This window comes from Diabrotica virgifera, chromosome 5 (genome assembly GCF_917563875.1).
Source record: "Diabrotica virgifera virgifera chromosome 5, PGI_DIABVI_V3a".
Taxonomy (NCBI): domain Eukaryota; kingdom Metazoa; phylum Arthropoda; class Insecta; order Coleoptera; family Chrysomelidae; genus Diabrotica; species Diabrotica virgifera.
Window position 1 is genome coordinate 32,611,297 of NC_065447.1, and position 18,013 is coordinate 32,629,309.

The 18,013-nt window shown below is 32.0% G+C and overlaps 1 protein-coding gene across 4 annotated transcripts in view; it reads right to left on the minus strand.

Annotated features, from left to right (window-relative positions):
* LOC126884982 (transient receptor potential channel pyrexia-like) overlaps positions 1 to 18,013 on the minus strand; it is a 242,069-nt gene that overhangs the window by 132,305 nt on the left and 91,751 nt on the right. For all 4 annotated transcript variants that reach the window (XM_050651366.1, XM_050651367.1, XM_050651365.1 and 1 more), the window contains one exon: positions 12,728 to 12,930. In XM_050651366.1, the coding sequence (XP_050507323.1) occupies positions 12,728 to 12,930 (203 nt within the window). The remainder of the gene's footprint in view (positions 1 to 12,727; positions 12,931 to 18,013) is intronic.

Below are 18,013 nucleotides of genomic sequence, written 5' to 3' on the forward strand. Positions count from 1 at the left end.
AAAATCGTAAGAACAAAAAAAGGATACCAAATGGGAGAAAAAAAAATTAAAATAATCTGCTATGCAGACGACGCAATTCTAATCTCTCAAAGTGAAGATGATTTACAACGTATGCTGCACGAATTTGATATAACCGGTAGATGTTATTTAAACATGTTAAATTTAACATGTTAATTTCCCCAAAAAGACTAAATGCATGGTTATAACAGCAGATCTAATAAGATGTAAGTTAGAGCTGGAGGGTCAAATAATAGAACAAGTCATGGAGTTTAAATATCTAGGCATCACACGGAGCTAGAAACAGAAGTGGAAGATCAGGTGAATAAGGCAAACAGAGCCGCAGGTTGCCTGAATGAAACAGTATGAAGAAATAAAAACATTGGAAAAGAAGTGAAAGCGAGAATTTACAAAACAGTCTTCAGACCAATTATTCTTGACGTACTCGGCAGAAACACGACCTGATACAGAAAGGACAAAAATAATGCTAGAAACAGCAGAGATGAAAACACTGCGAAAAATCGATGGTAAGACAATGTCGGATAGAGCTAGAAGTGCAGATATACGACGGAGATGCAAGGTGGACAACATTTATAACTGAGTAAAAAACAGAAGAGTAGAATGGAATAAACATATAAGCAGAACGACAACAAATAGAGTGGTAAGGACGGCGAGAGACGGTTCCCCAATAGGAAGACCTCGAAGAAGATGGAATGACAACTTCCTGCAGGCACATTGAAAAACAGACAGAGTCATGTCTACATAAAAAAAGAAGAAGTGTCACCTGTTTTGGTCACCCTGTTAAGAAGGCGTTGCAACTCTTTTTATTTGGAAGCAATCAATACCGTGTCGTGCGCGTATCTGAGATTGCTGATATTATTTCCGTTGATTTTAATGCCTGCCTCTTCATATAAGGCTTCTTTGAAAATTAATTCGGAGTAGATGAGGCGAAGGTACTTTTAATTAAAAAGTAGAGGCGACAAAATACATTCTTATCTCACTCTACGTGGTATTTCCACTGCTTCTGTCATGATCTGACTAATTCGTGTGTTTGCACGTTGATTGATGCCAATAAAAATTTTTCATTATACAAAGGTCTTTGTAATCAATTCCCACCTGTTGCAACACACCTACCAGCTAGTGGGTGACTCGGTCAAAGGCCGTTCCGAAGTCGATAAAACTATACATACCAGTTGTTCTATATCCCTATATCTTTAAACCACGATCAGTATACTCAATAACGCTTCTTTGGTTTCAAAGTGGTTTCTGAAACCAATCTGTGTGTCGCGTAGTTGTTCTTACATAAGTTGTCGTTTTTACGACCACTCAATCAAACACATATGCCGGTTTTACACGTGGCTTAACTGTTCGGTACCTGAGTTTTAATTGTTTTTTACTAATTAACGTTTTATATCGGAATATTGTCTTACATTATTGCAAAGAGAGGAAAATCATTTCTTCGGCGATAATGGAACTCGGAGAAAGGTTCAAGAGGTGTCTTGCCAACGAAAGCTGACACCAGAGCTCTTCACCAGAAGGGAGCGAATATACAGTGATGAACACGAACCGGCAAAATAACGCAAAAGATGGAAAACATATTATGTATATATATCAATCGGTTTTAAAACGTCTTGCGACGTTGTCCGATGCCTAATTTCCATGACACTCTATCATCCCATTGGCCCTCTCTAAGATCTCTTGCGCTCATCGCCTTCGTTACTCCCTCTCTCCAATATTTCTTGGGTCTTCCTCTCTTTCTGCGGTTTGGTGGTACCCATTGCATAATTATTTTAGGGAGTCTTGAGTTATCCATCCTCTGGACGTGTCCGTACCATATTATGTTGCGAGCTAAAAAGAAATGAAACTAATACAGTTGGGAAATTTAGCGATAAAAACCTATACGTTTACATTCTATTTATTGTTTCCCACCTTTAGACGTATCGGACGAGTTTGAAAGCTGCCACTGTGACAGTGACAATTTTAGTTGACATACTCCTTTGATACGTCCAAAGGTGGGAAACAATAAATATAATGTAAATGTATTATAGGTTTTTATCGCTAAGTTTCCCAACTCTCCTAGTTTGATTTCTTTTTATCTCACAACTTAATATGTTTGCCATCTTTTGCGTTATTTTGCCGGTTATTAGTGTAATCATCACTGTATTTTCAGTTCACAGAATGTCTCAGCAAATTATTTATATTGGGTAGGAATGAAATCTAGGTGTGATAACTAGATACGTTTAGTCAAGTTTGCAATCATTTTTTGCATGTTAAAATTGAACAATGACTCTGTCCGAAATGTAACTTTAAAATCCCACTTTAATCTTTTTCAAATCTATGAATAATAAACTGAATTTATTTTCCGCTATACATCGGAAATAATATTTTCCCACAAAAATCAATAGCTCGCAAACAATAGTGATTGTCAATAATAGCAACATAAACAGGACGTGTGCGGGGGTAAGCGTCCATTACGATTGAGGGCCATAAATTTAGGTGAATGATAATGTGCTGCTATAATTTAGAACCATTTTCAGAGTGCCTAAAGGACCAATTTACAGGGCCTGTTATGTTGGATTGATTAAAACCGTTGATAGGATCGATTGTTGTTTTCCTTAATAAGTAATCTACTGTAATCATCCTAAAGAAATCTTTTGAGTCTCTTTAACAACGTGTAAAAATTGACTAACATTATAGATTAAATTAATTCGACTGATGGAAAATATTAGGAAAAATTCATTCATCTTAACTCATAAAATATTATATAAACTCCAACATCGAAATAAAACAACTTCTGTGTAATAGGTATAATATAATAAGATCCTAAAAAATCCCAATACATTGTATAAACTGTGTTCAGAACTAACGTTTTCGGACCTATCAGTCCATCATCAGTGAACTCATATATTTGCTAACTAGCCCAGAACCAAACAATGGTTGTAATTATAATTCAATCTACATTCTAAGGTGTTGAAATTGAGAAAGCTTAACGCCGATGTTAGAAAATAACCTCTGCGAATATGGTGAAACTCTTAAAACAAAACTTTAACTACTATCTTGGGCCACGAATCTCTGCCAGTCTTGCAGACACCTAGACAGTGCATCTCTTCTACCTGCACCTTTCATGAATCCAAACTGTGTGTCTTGTATTCTCTCTTCGCGTAGCTTTTATAATCTACGACGTATAATTTAAAAAAAAAGTTTTAATGTATGGCTCATTACACTTATTAGCCTATATTCTCCGCACTTTTTCGCTCCCTGTTTCTTTGGTAACGTAATAAGTTGTGAAACTAGCCAATCTTTTGGGATATTGCTTGTGTCATAGATATTATTGAAGATTTTACATAGTATTCTTAAAAATTCATCATCAAGAAGTTTAAGAAATTCAGACTGTACTCCGTCTGGTCCTAGAGGTCTCCCTTATATTAGTGATATTATGGCTGCTATTATTTCTGCCACTAGTATAGGTGGTCCTGTTTCCGTAGGTATTGGGAACTGGTTCTCCCTCTTAAACCGGGAGATACTAACAGAACTTCAACCACGATTTTCTAAGTCCTGTCCTTTGCAATACTGGAAGGTTAGAAAAGGTACTTACAATTTATGGAAAAATCCACGGGTTTCCTGTGACATTTTCCTGTGAAAATTAGATTTTCCATGAGGAAAAAAATGGGGAGTTTCGATGAATTTCTGAGTCCTGCCACATCCATAGAATGGCAGGATACTATCAATTTTATGAAGAACATTTTTTGAGTAGAATGTTGCAAAAGGACTAAGAGTGTATATGGATATACGAACATTTAATGAAAATAATGAAATTTTCATAATTTTCTGAGTCCTGCCAACTTAATAAATTAAACATAATTATTTGAAAATGATCGAAAAAAAATGTTGGCATGACGTCTCCTATTATTTAATTGCACTTGTCCCTAGGAAAATCCTGTGGAAAATTTTCACCCTGATTCCGTGATTTTCTGAGTCATAAAATAAATTGTATTATAAAATAAATAATTTAAGTAGACATTATTCAAAATTGCAGGATGTTTAGTTACACCTTTTTTACTACACATAGTTAAAGATGTGTAAGAAAATTCGTGAAAAGTTACACGATTATCTAAGTCATGCCATTTTGTACATATCTCAAGAATGTTAATATAAAGCTATTTACAAAGATGCAGGATGGTTGTGTAGTTATTTGGTATATAAAAATAAAGTTTTAAGTCAGTAAAATTATTGCAGGTTGTTATACAAACATATTCATATCACCACAATTTTCTGAGTCACGCCATGTCAATTATGCTTAAAAAAACTAATCTAAAACCGTTTACAACGTGTCAGGATAACCGCAAAGCTATTTAATACATAAAAATTAATTTTTATATCGTTAAAAGAATCGTACGGTTATAATATTATTTTCCTGAGGAATGTCTCGGATTTTTACACACCTTTCAATGCTAATACGAAACTAAAACTTATTTATTTTAAGCGATTAGATCATATTTGTGTCTAAGTACACGTAATAAAAGTATGTAATAGGAAGAAAATCAATAATTTTACAATTATTTGGTTATAGTAGGGATCGTACCTATTATACAGGGTGTCCAGAAACTCTTCTAACAATCAAAGCCCGGAAATTCCTCAGATAATTTTAAGAAAGTTTAACTCAATTCACCTCGTCCGAAAATGCTTCCTAAGGAAGCTAGGGCTCTTTAAAAATGGCGTATTCTAATTAGTTTTTTTTTAAATAGCTCCAGAACACTTCTATTTAGAACAACGAAAACTAGTACACCTATTTACCTTCCAGAGATAAATCGATTCCATCATTTGTCAATTTTTAGTACCGGTCATAGGCGTCCGTTTAGGGTAGGGAAACGAATATTTTATCGCATAACTTTTCTGTGTTTAGCTTTTAAGCATTTTTGGCACTGAACATAATCCATGGGGTATTCTTCTACTAAAAGGTACCCTTTCTTTAAGTCGGTAGGACACGCCGTGTTCTAGAAAAATCGATTTGAAAAATTTTTCGTTTTTTGAATTTGAAAAAAAAAAATAAAAAAAAACTATTTAGAAAAACAAAAACTCTTACGTTTATTTCTCTTCCAGAGATGAATATTTTATCAATTGTCAATTTCTAGTATCGGTCATAGGCGTCCGTCTTGGGTAAATCAACGAAATCTCATAACTTGCTTTAATTGTTAAGCATTTTTGACACTAGAGTATTAAATTTTGAGGTAGTCTAGTACTAAAAGTTACTCTTGCTTTAAGTCGGTAAATACACCGTTCTTTTTAATTTTTTTCAAATTTATCTTATTTAAAATACGAAAAATTTTGAAATTGATTTTTCTAGAAAACGGTGCATCCTACCGACTTAAAGCAAGAGTACCGTTTAGTACTAGAATACCTCACAATTTAATAATATAGTATCAAAAATGCTTAAAAGATAAAGACAAAAAAGTTATGCGATAAAATAACCGTTGCCTTACCCAAAACGGACTCCTCTGAACGGCACTAGGGATTCGCAAGTGATGGAATCGATTTATCTCTGGAAGATAAAAAGGCGGACCAGTTTTTGTCTATCGAAATGGAAACGTTCTGGAGATAAAAAAATCGAATTACAAGGCGTCATCTTCAAAGAGCTCTAGCTCCCTTAGGAAACATTTTTGGATTATGTGAATTGTGTTAAATTGTCTTAAATTTATCTTAGAAATCTTAAAATTATATACAGGGTATTCCATTAAAAAAACATAAGTGTGTATCACCCTGTCAATACGGGCAGCCCTGTATATTAGAAAATATTTTTAAATTATGATCCTCTCTTTGCCCCAGGTTTTACCTAAGTAACTTTTTTTAGTATCTCTTACGACAAACGAGTAACTGGACTTTGTCACACTAATGCCTCACCCTGTGTACGAAATAACTATAAAACCATCTTGCCTGTTTGTAAATAGACTTATATTAAGATTTTTGAAACATATGCAAAATGGCATGACTCAGAACATCGTGGAATTGTTCACGAATTTTCTTACAAATCTAGGACTCCTTCCGTTTTACAAGAACCGTTTAACCTTCCTACCAAGTACCGAAAAAGTATTGATTGCATTATATGAGTATTATAACTTTTTAAAGGCAGGACTCAGAGAAGCACGGAATCAGGGTAAAAAATTTGGACATAATTTTCCAAGGGACAAGTATACTTAAACAGTAGGAGACGTCATGCCAACATTTTTTTTGCTCATTTTGAAATAAATATGTTTAATTTATTTAGTTGGCAGGACCCAGAAAATCATGAAAATTTTATTATTTTCCTTACACATTTGCATACATCTATACTCCGTTAGCCCGTTTGCAACAATCCTGCCCAAAAAATTTTCTTCGTAAAATCCATAGTATACTTAGTTCAGACAAATAAGATTTTTCTCGTGACACATCCCCCTCCAGGCCGAAACCAAATTTTTTGAGTAGTATGGACATCTATAATAATAACCTTTATATTTCCTGCAGCCGATTTTGATGATATACATAGTTATAAAGAAATGAAGGTCAAAAAACGGTAAATTTTCGCTTTTTTCGTCTATAACCAAAAAGTTAAGCATTTTAATGAAATTTGAGAGTAAGAATCTCATAAATCGTGTAAAAAATTTCAATATGGCACTCGCTGGATATGTCTATCCTTATTGGTTGCTTATAAAATTGCAAAATAAATCATAAATTTTGAGTTTTTATAAATATTCATAACTTATGTAAAAATTAACTTAGGACCTTCTTATTACACGAATTGCTAAGACTTCTGGTGCTTCAATTATATTTTAAATTTCAAAGCAATTGGTCAAATAATTTAAAAGTTATTTAATTTGTTTATCCCAAATTCATTTTTTTTTGCAACACTATAAGTCAAAAAACTATGAGGTTACAGTAAGACTTCTGACAGTTTATGGAAGAAGAACGTTTATATTATTGACTTGATTAAAAAAAATTACCAAAAGTAATTTCAATCAGTGTAAAATTATTTTTCAAAAACACGTCGATTTTTTGCTTAGTTATAAACAATTAGAATTACTTTTTAACCGTTACCCGTAGAAAAATTATTTTTTCATAGTTGGACAGAATGAAGTTTTATACACATTTAGAAAGAAAAACAATTGTCCTAGGACAATTAGGGACGAAGTTAGCCCCCCCCCCCCATTTTTTAATTCACATGTTTTTGCAAAATAATTTTGCAGTATTTAGAATTATTTTTTGTCATTTTTTTTAATTAAAATAATAGTATAAATTTTCTTCTTTCATAAACTATCCAAAGTATTAGTGTAACTTCATCATTTTCTGACTTAAGACGTTGCAAAAAAAATCATTTTGGATAAATAAATTAAATACCTTTTAAATTATTTGACCAATTGCTTTCAAATTTAGGGTATGATTTAAGCACCACAAGTCTCAGCATTGCGTGTAATAAGAACGTTCTAAGTTAATTTTTACATAAATTATGAATATTTATAAAAACTCAAAATTTATGATTTATTTTGCAATTTTCTAAGCAACCAATAAAGATAGACATATTCAGTGAACGCCATATTGAAGATTTTTATACGATTTATCAGTTTCTCACTCTTAAATTTGTTTAAAATAAACAACTTTTTGGTTATAGACGAAAAAAGCGAAAATTTACCGTTTTTTGATTTTCATTTGTTTATAACTATGTATATTATCAAAATCGGCTGCAGGAAACATATAGGTTATTAATATAGATGTCCATACTACTCAAAAAATTTGGTTTCGGCCTGGAGGGGATTGTGTCACCAACAGGCTATTTTTTTCCTTATTTCTCTGAACTAACTGTCATTCTACGGATATGGCACGACTCATAAATTCATCGAAAAACCCTATTTTTATTTTTTTGGAAAATCTAATTTTTACAGGAAAATGTCACAGGAAATTTGTGAATATTTCCACAAATTGTAAGTACCTCGTCTACCCTTCCACTATTGCAAAAGGTAGGACTTAGAAAATCGTGGCTGAACTTCTATATAATCGTGTATAATATCTCCGGGTCTATCTCATCAAAAAATAAATTTCGGATGTAATTTTTCCAGGTATTATCGATACTCTCTTTGTCCACGATTACCTCTCCATTGTCATTAACAAGTTTACTTATTCTTCTGTTTTTACATTTGCCTGTAACTTATCTTACCTTCTTATGCACGTTGAAGTCGTCGTATTTACTTTGTAGAATTTCGATTTCTTGACATTTTTTCTACAGTTCCTTCTGCTTGGTTTCTCTGATCTTTCTCTTTATCTCTCGTTGTAATGTTTTATACATGGAGCTATAGTTCTTGTTTTTTCCTTCTTTCTTCCATTAGTTGCAGAATCTCTGTCGTCGTCCATATCTTATTCTTACCTTCTTCTTTCTTCGTAAAAGTGTCTTTAATGTCGTCTATCGTTTTATTAAGGGATTCTATCTTATCTTCTGTGCTTTCCGTTGTATTTTTGATTTCTTTGAATTTTCTATTTAATGTTTTGCTAACTATTTCTTTTACTTCGCCACATTTCAGTTTTTTATGTCATGTTTTTTTTACAGATTTTCCGCGTATTTTCTTTAACTTGGTTCTACATACGCCCACTAAAGGATTGTGGTCAGATTGAATATCAGCGCCTGGGTAGTTAACACTATTGAAACTATTTCGATATCTTTTGTTAACAACATATATAATATATAATATAGCACATAATATAAAGCATTCAAATACACCTGTATAATTTTTATTTAAATTGTATTATCGAAAACTTAAAAACAAAGTTGAAAACTTTTCGAATTTCGGTATATTTTTGTTTAATTTCGTTAATGCTCCATGCTCTGGAAATTTCGGCTGTTCTGCTAAATGCATTTAGATTGTTAGATGTAATTTCGAGCTGTCAGAAAAGCCCTTTGAAGTGATTCGATTCAAAGACTTTGCGGAACTTAAATGATCACAGGCCGTGTAATGCCCTATTTCGTCTTCGCAGCGTTACATTCTGTGGCTACTTGTATAAGGGATGCAAATAAATAATGACTGACGAGAAAGAAACCGTTTCCGACCCCCTATTTAAGAAAATGGTTGTATTAAGGCAAAAATATAATGGTTAAATATACAGAGTGGGCCAAAGAAAACAGATCACATCGATATTTGGCAGTATTTATTAGATTTTAAGGAAATGATGAAACGGGTCGATTTTTGATCTAAGGGGGACACATTTTTACGGTACATATATATTTGTCATTTGTCAAGCCCGTCCCTGCCACTTCCCAATCTGTTATTTTTAAATAAGGAATAGGGGTTGTGTGCTAGCTCATTTGAAAGTTTATTCAATTCTCGCTATTCAATTCAATTTTCTCAAGAAATTTTTTTTTCGACACAAAGAAAAAGGGTATGTAACTTATTTAACTGCAAATACATTCTACTGCTGTTACAAAACATAAAAAAATGTTTTTTGATGGATAAACATTGCTTTTTGCTTAATTTCAATGTTCAAGCTGCCACCCATCTGCTTCTTGGTAGGTTGAATATTGAATTTAAGCAACAAACAATGTTTATTTATCAAATAAACATTTTTTTCTGTTTTCTGTCAGCAGTAGAATGTATTTTGAGTTAAATAAATTACTTACATACATTCTTCTTTTTGTGTCAATTAATTTAATTCAAAATAATACAAAATAGTTTGTTTGTTTGTTTTTGGCAAGTCATAAAATTGGAAAAAAACAGTCAAATATTGGTATTATTTTAGTATGTACGCGAATGGATGCACAAAAACAGCAAACAGATATGAATGGACACACCTAAGGGAGGCTTTCATTCGACGATGGATGGAAGAGTTGTTGATGATGATGATGATGATCATGATAAAATGCTTATTTTGGTTACTGCATTTTGTTGGTATTTAAAAAAAACGATTTTAGGTAAATTTTTTAAATAAATTTTTCAAATAATTTTAATTTTGCTAACATTATACTTCACATACTTTTGTATGAATTACTTATATTATAATACATACATATACATATGTATATGTTGGAGGCAGATACGTGTACAATGCTACAAAATAACCAGTACAATTCCACAGGGTCTGAATGTTGCTACGAAATTAATAAAAAAAAAACGTAATTATCTTTTAACCTTCCGATGACCAACCTTTTTTTGTTACACGGATGACCAAGGGGGGGGGGGGGGGGGAATGACCCCAGGTCAAAAATGACAATTAACAAAAAAATAAAGTTTTTTTTTTTTTAATTTTTAATTTTTTTTGGCATGGATTTTATGTCATTCAGCCAGTCACAGCATGAGTATTAGTGTCATGTGTAGTGTGTATGTCGAGTAAGTGTCTTGTTACTTTGCAAAGTCGACGTCATTAGCGTAAAACTACTTGTAATTACACATAATAGACGCTATTTTACTAAACATCAACTTCAGAATATATTTTTGATTCGTAAAATATAGGGAATTTTTTTTATTTCAAAATATGAGAATATCTAGAATGATATTAAAGTCAAATAAAAAAATAATGAGTTAAAAATTAAAAATACTTTTGAATTAATTAAAGAAAAACTAATGCTGTGGTCACAATTTCCCCCGCTTGGTCATCCGAAAGTTAAACTACCCTATAATGTTACAAAGCCTCATATTTGAAGAAATAAGACATCGATGAGAATCCTAAAATGTAAAAATATATAGAGTGTCCTATTTAAAAAAAAGACGAAATTATAAGCCACTTCCGGTATAAGCGGTAGTAGCAAATAAATGAAGATATTTTTATTAAACAGTTCACCCTTCAAAACCCCGTAATTAAACTTTTCAGGATCCAGTTACTTTTAGTTCTCGAGATATTCCTAATCTGCCTCACCCTGTATTTCTCTTACATATTTTGGAGCCCTTTCTCTTTTTGATTTATGTGTTAAATATTTTGTAGTCCTCTGTTTTTTATATTTGATTCTTGTTTCAGGTAAGAAAAGCTCCAAACAGAAATTTTGTGTTTCAACTTTAATTACAGGGTATGTAAATATTTCACACCTAAATTTAAAAAATCTATTATTATTACTTGTAATTCAGTGACGAGCGCGCTAATAACCAGCAAAATAACGCCAAAGATGAAAACCATATTAAGTTGTGAGATAAAAAGATGAAACTAGTGGAGGTCGAAAATTTAGCGATAGAAACCTATATATTTACATTATATTGATTCTTTGTCACCTTTAGACGTATCGGACGAGTTTGGCAACTACCACTGTGACAGTAACAGTTTTAGTTAACATACTCCTCTGAGACGTCAAAAGGTGGGAAAGAATCAACAGAATGTAAATTTATATCGCTAATTTCCCCACCTCTACTAGTTTTATCCCTTTTTATCTCACAAGTTAATATGTTTTTCATGTTTTTCGTTATTTTACTGGATATTAGCGCGCTCATCGCTGTATATAAAAATTCTTTATATTTCCTTAAAATATTTCCTTATAATAATTTCCTTCACCTTTATAGGAAGCCTCTGTGCCTCTGGTCTAAGTCGTTAACACAAGAAAATGTTTGCCTTAAGAGGAAACAGTAGCGATTAACAGGTAGCAAAAACCCGTTCCAAGATTGCGGCTCTAATTTTTAATATTTTTTTGAGATATTTGGCACACGTATTCGTAATATAATAAAGAATGGCGGTACAGAGCCCAATTTGAAAAATATATTAATATGTGGAAATTACTCTGTAATTAAATAAAATATTAAAAAAATGAGCCTGTACCGCCATTAAGAAGAACAAAAAAATACACTTTCTTCAAATAAATTTTTTACCCAATGCCTAGATTTTGTGTCATTTTGGAACTACTAATGAAATATAAAATTTTAGTAGTTCCAAAATGACACAAAATCTAGGCATCGGATATATAAGTTTATTTGAAGAAAGTATATTTTTTTGTTCTTCTTAATGGCGGTACAGGCTTGTTTTTTAATATTTTATTAATTACAAAGTAATTCCCACATATTAATATATTTTTCAAATTGGGCCCTGTACCGCCATTCTTTATTATATTACGAATAAGTGTGCCAAATATGTCGAAAAAATATTCAAAATTACAGCCGCAATCTTGGAACGCGTTTTTGCAACCTGATGATCGCTACTGTATCACCTTAAAATAAAAATAATGGTCGCAAACTTCAAAGTTCACGTAAATATGGATAGTAAATATTAATAAGATTCTGGCATTTCTTAAAAACATAGTTAAGAATCGTTTTTTTTTAATTAGGCAGCTCGTGCAAAGTTTCTTGATTATCGGTATAGTCGAGGATATGAAATAATACAGAATCAATGTTTTGTAACGAATTATATCCGATCATCAAAAAATGTATAACTGCATATTTTGTGCATTCGAAAAATGCATTTTTAAGTACATAGTCAAAGTTAGAAAATTCGTATCTCGATGAATTCGAACTCGGAGATTAATAAAGTGAGTCCAATTTTTTACTAGAGGGTTTTTGAGTTCGTTAATCACGAATATGGCACCTGAAAGAGCCTACAAATTACTTGGTGCCCAGTAAGACTGTTGTTAATAACTTCCTCTGGAGTTTTGTGAAAATCCGTTATGAAATTAGTGAATACAGTCGGGTATAGTCCTGCGTGAGATTTTATGATATATTTTAATACATTTAAAATAAGGTTTTAATAGTTTTTATAACAATGTATACCTACTAGTCGAAAATAATATCAATGTTATAAGTTTTACCTGTAAAACTGCGTGGCACAATAGCCCCGTAGCTGTAAAAATTACGATAACTTTTAGAGCTGTTTTAAATCCTTCAATATTCTTTGCTCGATGGATAATTAGCATAATGTATAACCCCATACTCGTTGCGAAGATGAAATAGACAGAGATCCACAAGTAGAAAAAGTAGCATATTCTTGCCCATTTAAGCATGAGGTAGAGTTCTGAAAATTTAAAGATAAATTAATTATTTTATTCATTTTCATTTATATTATTTTACCGCTAGTACATTAGGATGCGAAAGTATTAGAGCTAGTACTTTGATAGGGCATTTTTTATCAAAGTTTTTTAATCCTACTTCCGTTACAACTAATTCCAAAAAGAAGACAAAATAAAATAAGAGATTCTACACTAGGTTCGCTTTCAAGATGCAGTAGAAATAAACAAACCGAGACACGTTAAATGCTACTAGTAGCACTCCCGAATCATAATTTACAATGTATAAACTTTGGAAATCATGATTTGGGATTTACAATGTATATACATTGTAAAATATGATTCGGTTGTGTTCCTAGTGGCATTTAACGTGTCTTGGTTTGTTTATATCTACTGCATCTTGAAAGCGAACCTAGTGTAACATATTGATAAAACCTCATCAGGATACCGATATGATTTCATCAGTTGATAAAAACGCATTCCACGCATGAATTTGTTTAAGAATTGAAACAGATAGAAGTCGCTAGGGTCCAAATCTGATAAATACGGTGGATGCTCCAAAAACTTGAACTCTAATTTATGGATTTTAGCCATTATTAAACTGTATATGACACGGTAAATTTTCCTAATGAAAAATAATTTTTTCTTCTGCAAACTGGCCTTTCTTCATGAATTTTTTCATTCATCTGCTGTAAAAGGTTACAATACTAATCCAAAAGTTATTGTTTTGCCAGTTCTCAAGTAATCCATAAACAATAATATCTTCTCGAATGCCAAAAAACTGAAGCTAACACGTTCTTGGTCGATTTCTGGACACGGACTCGTTTCGGAGTCGAAGAACCAGGTTCACTACACCCTTAGCTTCTTGTTTCTATTCAAGATCATGGTTATAGACCTGACTAGGTTTTATTCTCATCCATAGTGACGAATCGATGCACAAAATCTACTTTATTCTTTAGAAAATCCTTATACACGAGCGGGACACCCTCAAAAAGCGCTTAGTTTTCGAGATACTGACCACGGAGGGGTGAATGGCTAATTTTATTCATACTTTATATTTTCGAGGGTGCTGAAAACGAAAATGAAGTTTATTTTTAAATTTAAGTGGGGGAACATTGTCAAAATCGCAATTTTATCCTAAAAATAAAAAAAAATGAAATCACGTTTTGCGTTTACATCGTTACAACTCTGTTTGATTTTAATATTTTTTTCTAAAATTTTTACAGTATACCTATATCTCTAACATTTCTGAAGACAACGGTACCGGTTTCAAACTTTTATTCTTATCCTTATAAAGGTTATCAGTTTTTGAAAGGAAAAGGTGCGGATTTGTGCCGAAGTTGTGTGACGAAGTTTAAAATTTTGCTTCTTAATCACGTCTATGTTAAAGTAAAGAGTACAAAAAAGTTTTCTGGTAAGTTTTAAATCAACATGTTTTATATAAAAAAAAGAGTGCAACTTTTAATGTCGACATTAGGAATCCCCAATGTAACGCTTATTTTTCGAGATACTGATCATGGGTGGAGAATGGCTAATTTTGGTCTTAGATTATGTTTTTGACCGTGATGAAAACGAAAATGAAATTTATTTTAAATTTTAGTTGGAGAAATATTCTCAAAATTGCAATTGTACCCTAAAAATAAAAAAATTAAATCACTTTTTTGCGTTTAGCTCGCTTTAACTCCGTCCGTTTTAATATTTTTTTTTCTAAATATATCTCTCACTTTTTTGAAGACAATGGTTTCTGCTTTAAGCTTTTAGTATTATTCTAGTAAAAGTTATGAGTCTTTTAAGTACAAGGTGCATATTCGTGAATTGCAAAATTTAGTCGCAAAATTTGACTGACAAAATTTGAAATATAGATTTTAAATCAAATTCAAAACTAAGACATGAGTACAAAGAAGTTTGCTGGAAAGTTTTGGATCAAAATATTTTATAGAAAACAAATGGTGCAACTTTTAACATCTACGTTATAAATCCCCAAAATAACGCTAATTTTTCGAAATAGGTACTGATCACTGGTGGTGAATGGCTAATTTTGGTTATACTTTATATTTTTGATAGTGCTGAAAACGAAAATCAAGTTTATTTTAAATTTTAGGTCGGAGAAAATTGTCAAAATCGCAGTTTTGCCCTAATAATAAATAAAAGTAAAACCACGTTTTTCTTAAAATTTAAAGTTGCACCATATTTTTTTTATAACACATCTAGACCTAAAACTCCCCATAAAACTTCTTTGATCTCTATCGTTTAATATAAACGTAATCAAATAAATCAATTTTAAATTTTGTTACTTAATTTTTGCGATTTAACTCTGCAATTCACGAATCTGCACCTTTTATTTTTAAAAATTCATAGGTAACTTTTATAAAAAAAACTGATAGGCTACACTTACTTTCATGGTCTTCATAAAGGTAAGAACTATATGCCGTAGAAATTTTAGAAAAAATAATAAAACGGAACAGAGTTAATCAACTACTTATAATGGGAATAAGCCACAATTTTACAAAAAAGAAATTATTTTATTAACATTTCGAAGCCCAAATCGGGATTCGTTGTCAAAATACAAAATACTGCTGTTTTTTGAATGAGTAGTATTTTGTATTTTGACAACGAAACCCGATTTGGGCTTGGAAACGTTAATAAAATCATTTTTTTTTTGGTAAAATTGTGGCTTATTCCCATTAGAAATAGTTGATTAAAAAATGCCACAAGGAAATAGCTTCAGAGGAACAGAGTTGTAGCGAGTTTAACCTAAAAATTCGTGAATTCACTTTTTTTCGTTTTTAGGTTAGAATTGTAATTTTGACAATGTTCCGTCACATAAAATTCAAAATAAACCTGTTTTTCATTGTCAGTACCATCGAAAACATAAAATGAGACTAAAATTAGCCATTCACCTTCGTCGAAAAATAAGCGTTATTTTGGGGATGTATAGCGTCTATATTTAAAGTTGCGCCATTTTTTTTTCTATTACACATTTGTAACTAAAACTTTCCAGAAAACATCTTTGTACTCTATGTTTTAACATAAGATAAATTTTAAATTTTGCCTCTTAACTTTTGCGATTAAACTTTGCAATTCACGAATCTGCACCTTGTACTTTAAAAAATTCATAACTTTTACTAGAATAAGACTAAAATCTTAAAGCAGATACCGTTGTCTTCAAAAAAGTGAGCAACATAAAATATAGTGTACAAACCTTAGACAAAAATATTAAAATCGACCAGAGTTGTAGCGAGTTAAACGCAAAAAACGTGATTTCACTTTATTTTATTTTTATGATAAAATTGCGATTTTGAGAGTATTCCCCGACCTAAAATTTAAAATAAATTTCATTTTCGTTTTCAGCACCGTCAAAAACATAATCTAAGACCAAAATTAGCCATTCACCACCCATGGTCAGTATCTCGAAAAATAACCGTTAGATTGGGGATTTCTAATGTCGATAATAAAAGCTGCACTATTTTTTTTCTATAAAATATTGTGATCAAAAATTTTCCAGAAAACTTCTTTGTACTTTCTATTTTAACATAAATGTGATTAAAAGAATAAATTTTAAATTTCGTCACTCATCTTTTGCGACTAAAATTTTCAATGCACAAATCCGCACCGTTTCCTTTGAAATATTCATAACCTTTGTCAGAATAAGAACTAAAGCTTAAAGCACCGTTGTTTTCAGAAATGTTAGGGCTATGAACTGTAAAAATTTCAGAAAAAATAAATAAAATTGAACAGAGTTGTAGCAAGGTAAACGCAAAAAAACGTAATTTCTTATTTTATTTTTAGGTTAAAATTGAGATTTTGACAATGTTCCCCCACATAAAATTTAATATAAACCTCATTTTCGTTTTCAGCACCTTCAAAAATATAAAGTATGAATCAAATTAGCCATTCACCTCTCCCTGATCAGTACCTGGTCATTTTAGGGGTATCTCCCACTCGCCTATTATATATTGTTGAGAAAGTCGCATTCGAATGTGTTCTTGTTCCATTGTAAGCAAATGAGGCATCCATCCACTCATTGTGAACATAGCTTTCTGAAAATAAATACATCAGTTAAAATATTGCTTACACTGCCCAATAATATTATTCCCAATAAATGGCACATTTTAGAACAGGTCAATAAATTTAAGTACATGGGATGTTGGATCGATAGCAGCCTAAATCCTGATATAGAAATAAGATCAAGAATAGAACAGGCCAGAAAATCTTTTGAAAAAACCAAAAGACTGCTTCGTGATTCTCGAATAAACCTCAAAATTTGACTACGTTTATCAAAATGCTATGTCTGATCGACTCTTCTGTGTACATTAGAGACATGGACCCTTTAAACATCAACTGTAAGTAAAGTGGAGGCCTTTGAAATGTGGATCTACCGGAGAATCCTCAAAATTTCATGGACATCGCATATCTCAAACAAAGAAGTGCTGCATAGAGTAGGCAAGGAAATAGAACTTTTCAAAACAGTGAAAGTTAAAAAAACATCATACCTTGGCCTCATACTGAGAAATACTAATTACAAATATGCTCAACTTGTAGTGAAAGGAAATATCGAGGGAAAGAGAGGAATAGCAACGAAAAGACTATCGTGGTTCAGAAATATCCGGCAATGGACAGCGCTAAATTTTGAACAGCTGAAGACAGAAAAGAGTTTGCAATTGTAGTAGCCAACCAATTTAAGAAGAAGAAGTAGCGGCTCCTTCTCTTATCAAACCGCAAAACTTACTGAACATCCAGTAAAACTTGTAAAATCTATTAGCCAGTATAGTCTAAGAGCTAGGAGCGGATTTTGTGCGTGATAAGTAGTATGGAAAAACTATACGGGGATATGTTGGATTAGTTGTGTAGTGTACATGACATTCCCAAACGGCCAGAAAACCAGAGTGGGGGACGAGGGTGGTTATAAGGGGACAAAGTCGCGGTTTTTATTATTTTTTTTTGACGCTCATGATCGAGATAGTGCACCAAAATTTTGGAGTAAGTAGGTCATGACGTAACTAAGTAAAATATCCAGTGGCGGAACGCTGCTTGGGGTACAAAGGGGTGGTAGGCAGGGGTGAGAATAAAAATATAAGAGGTTTTTTGCCT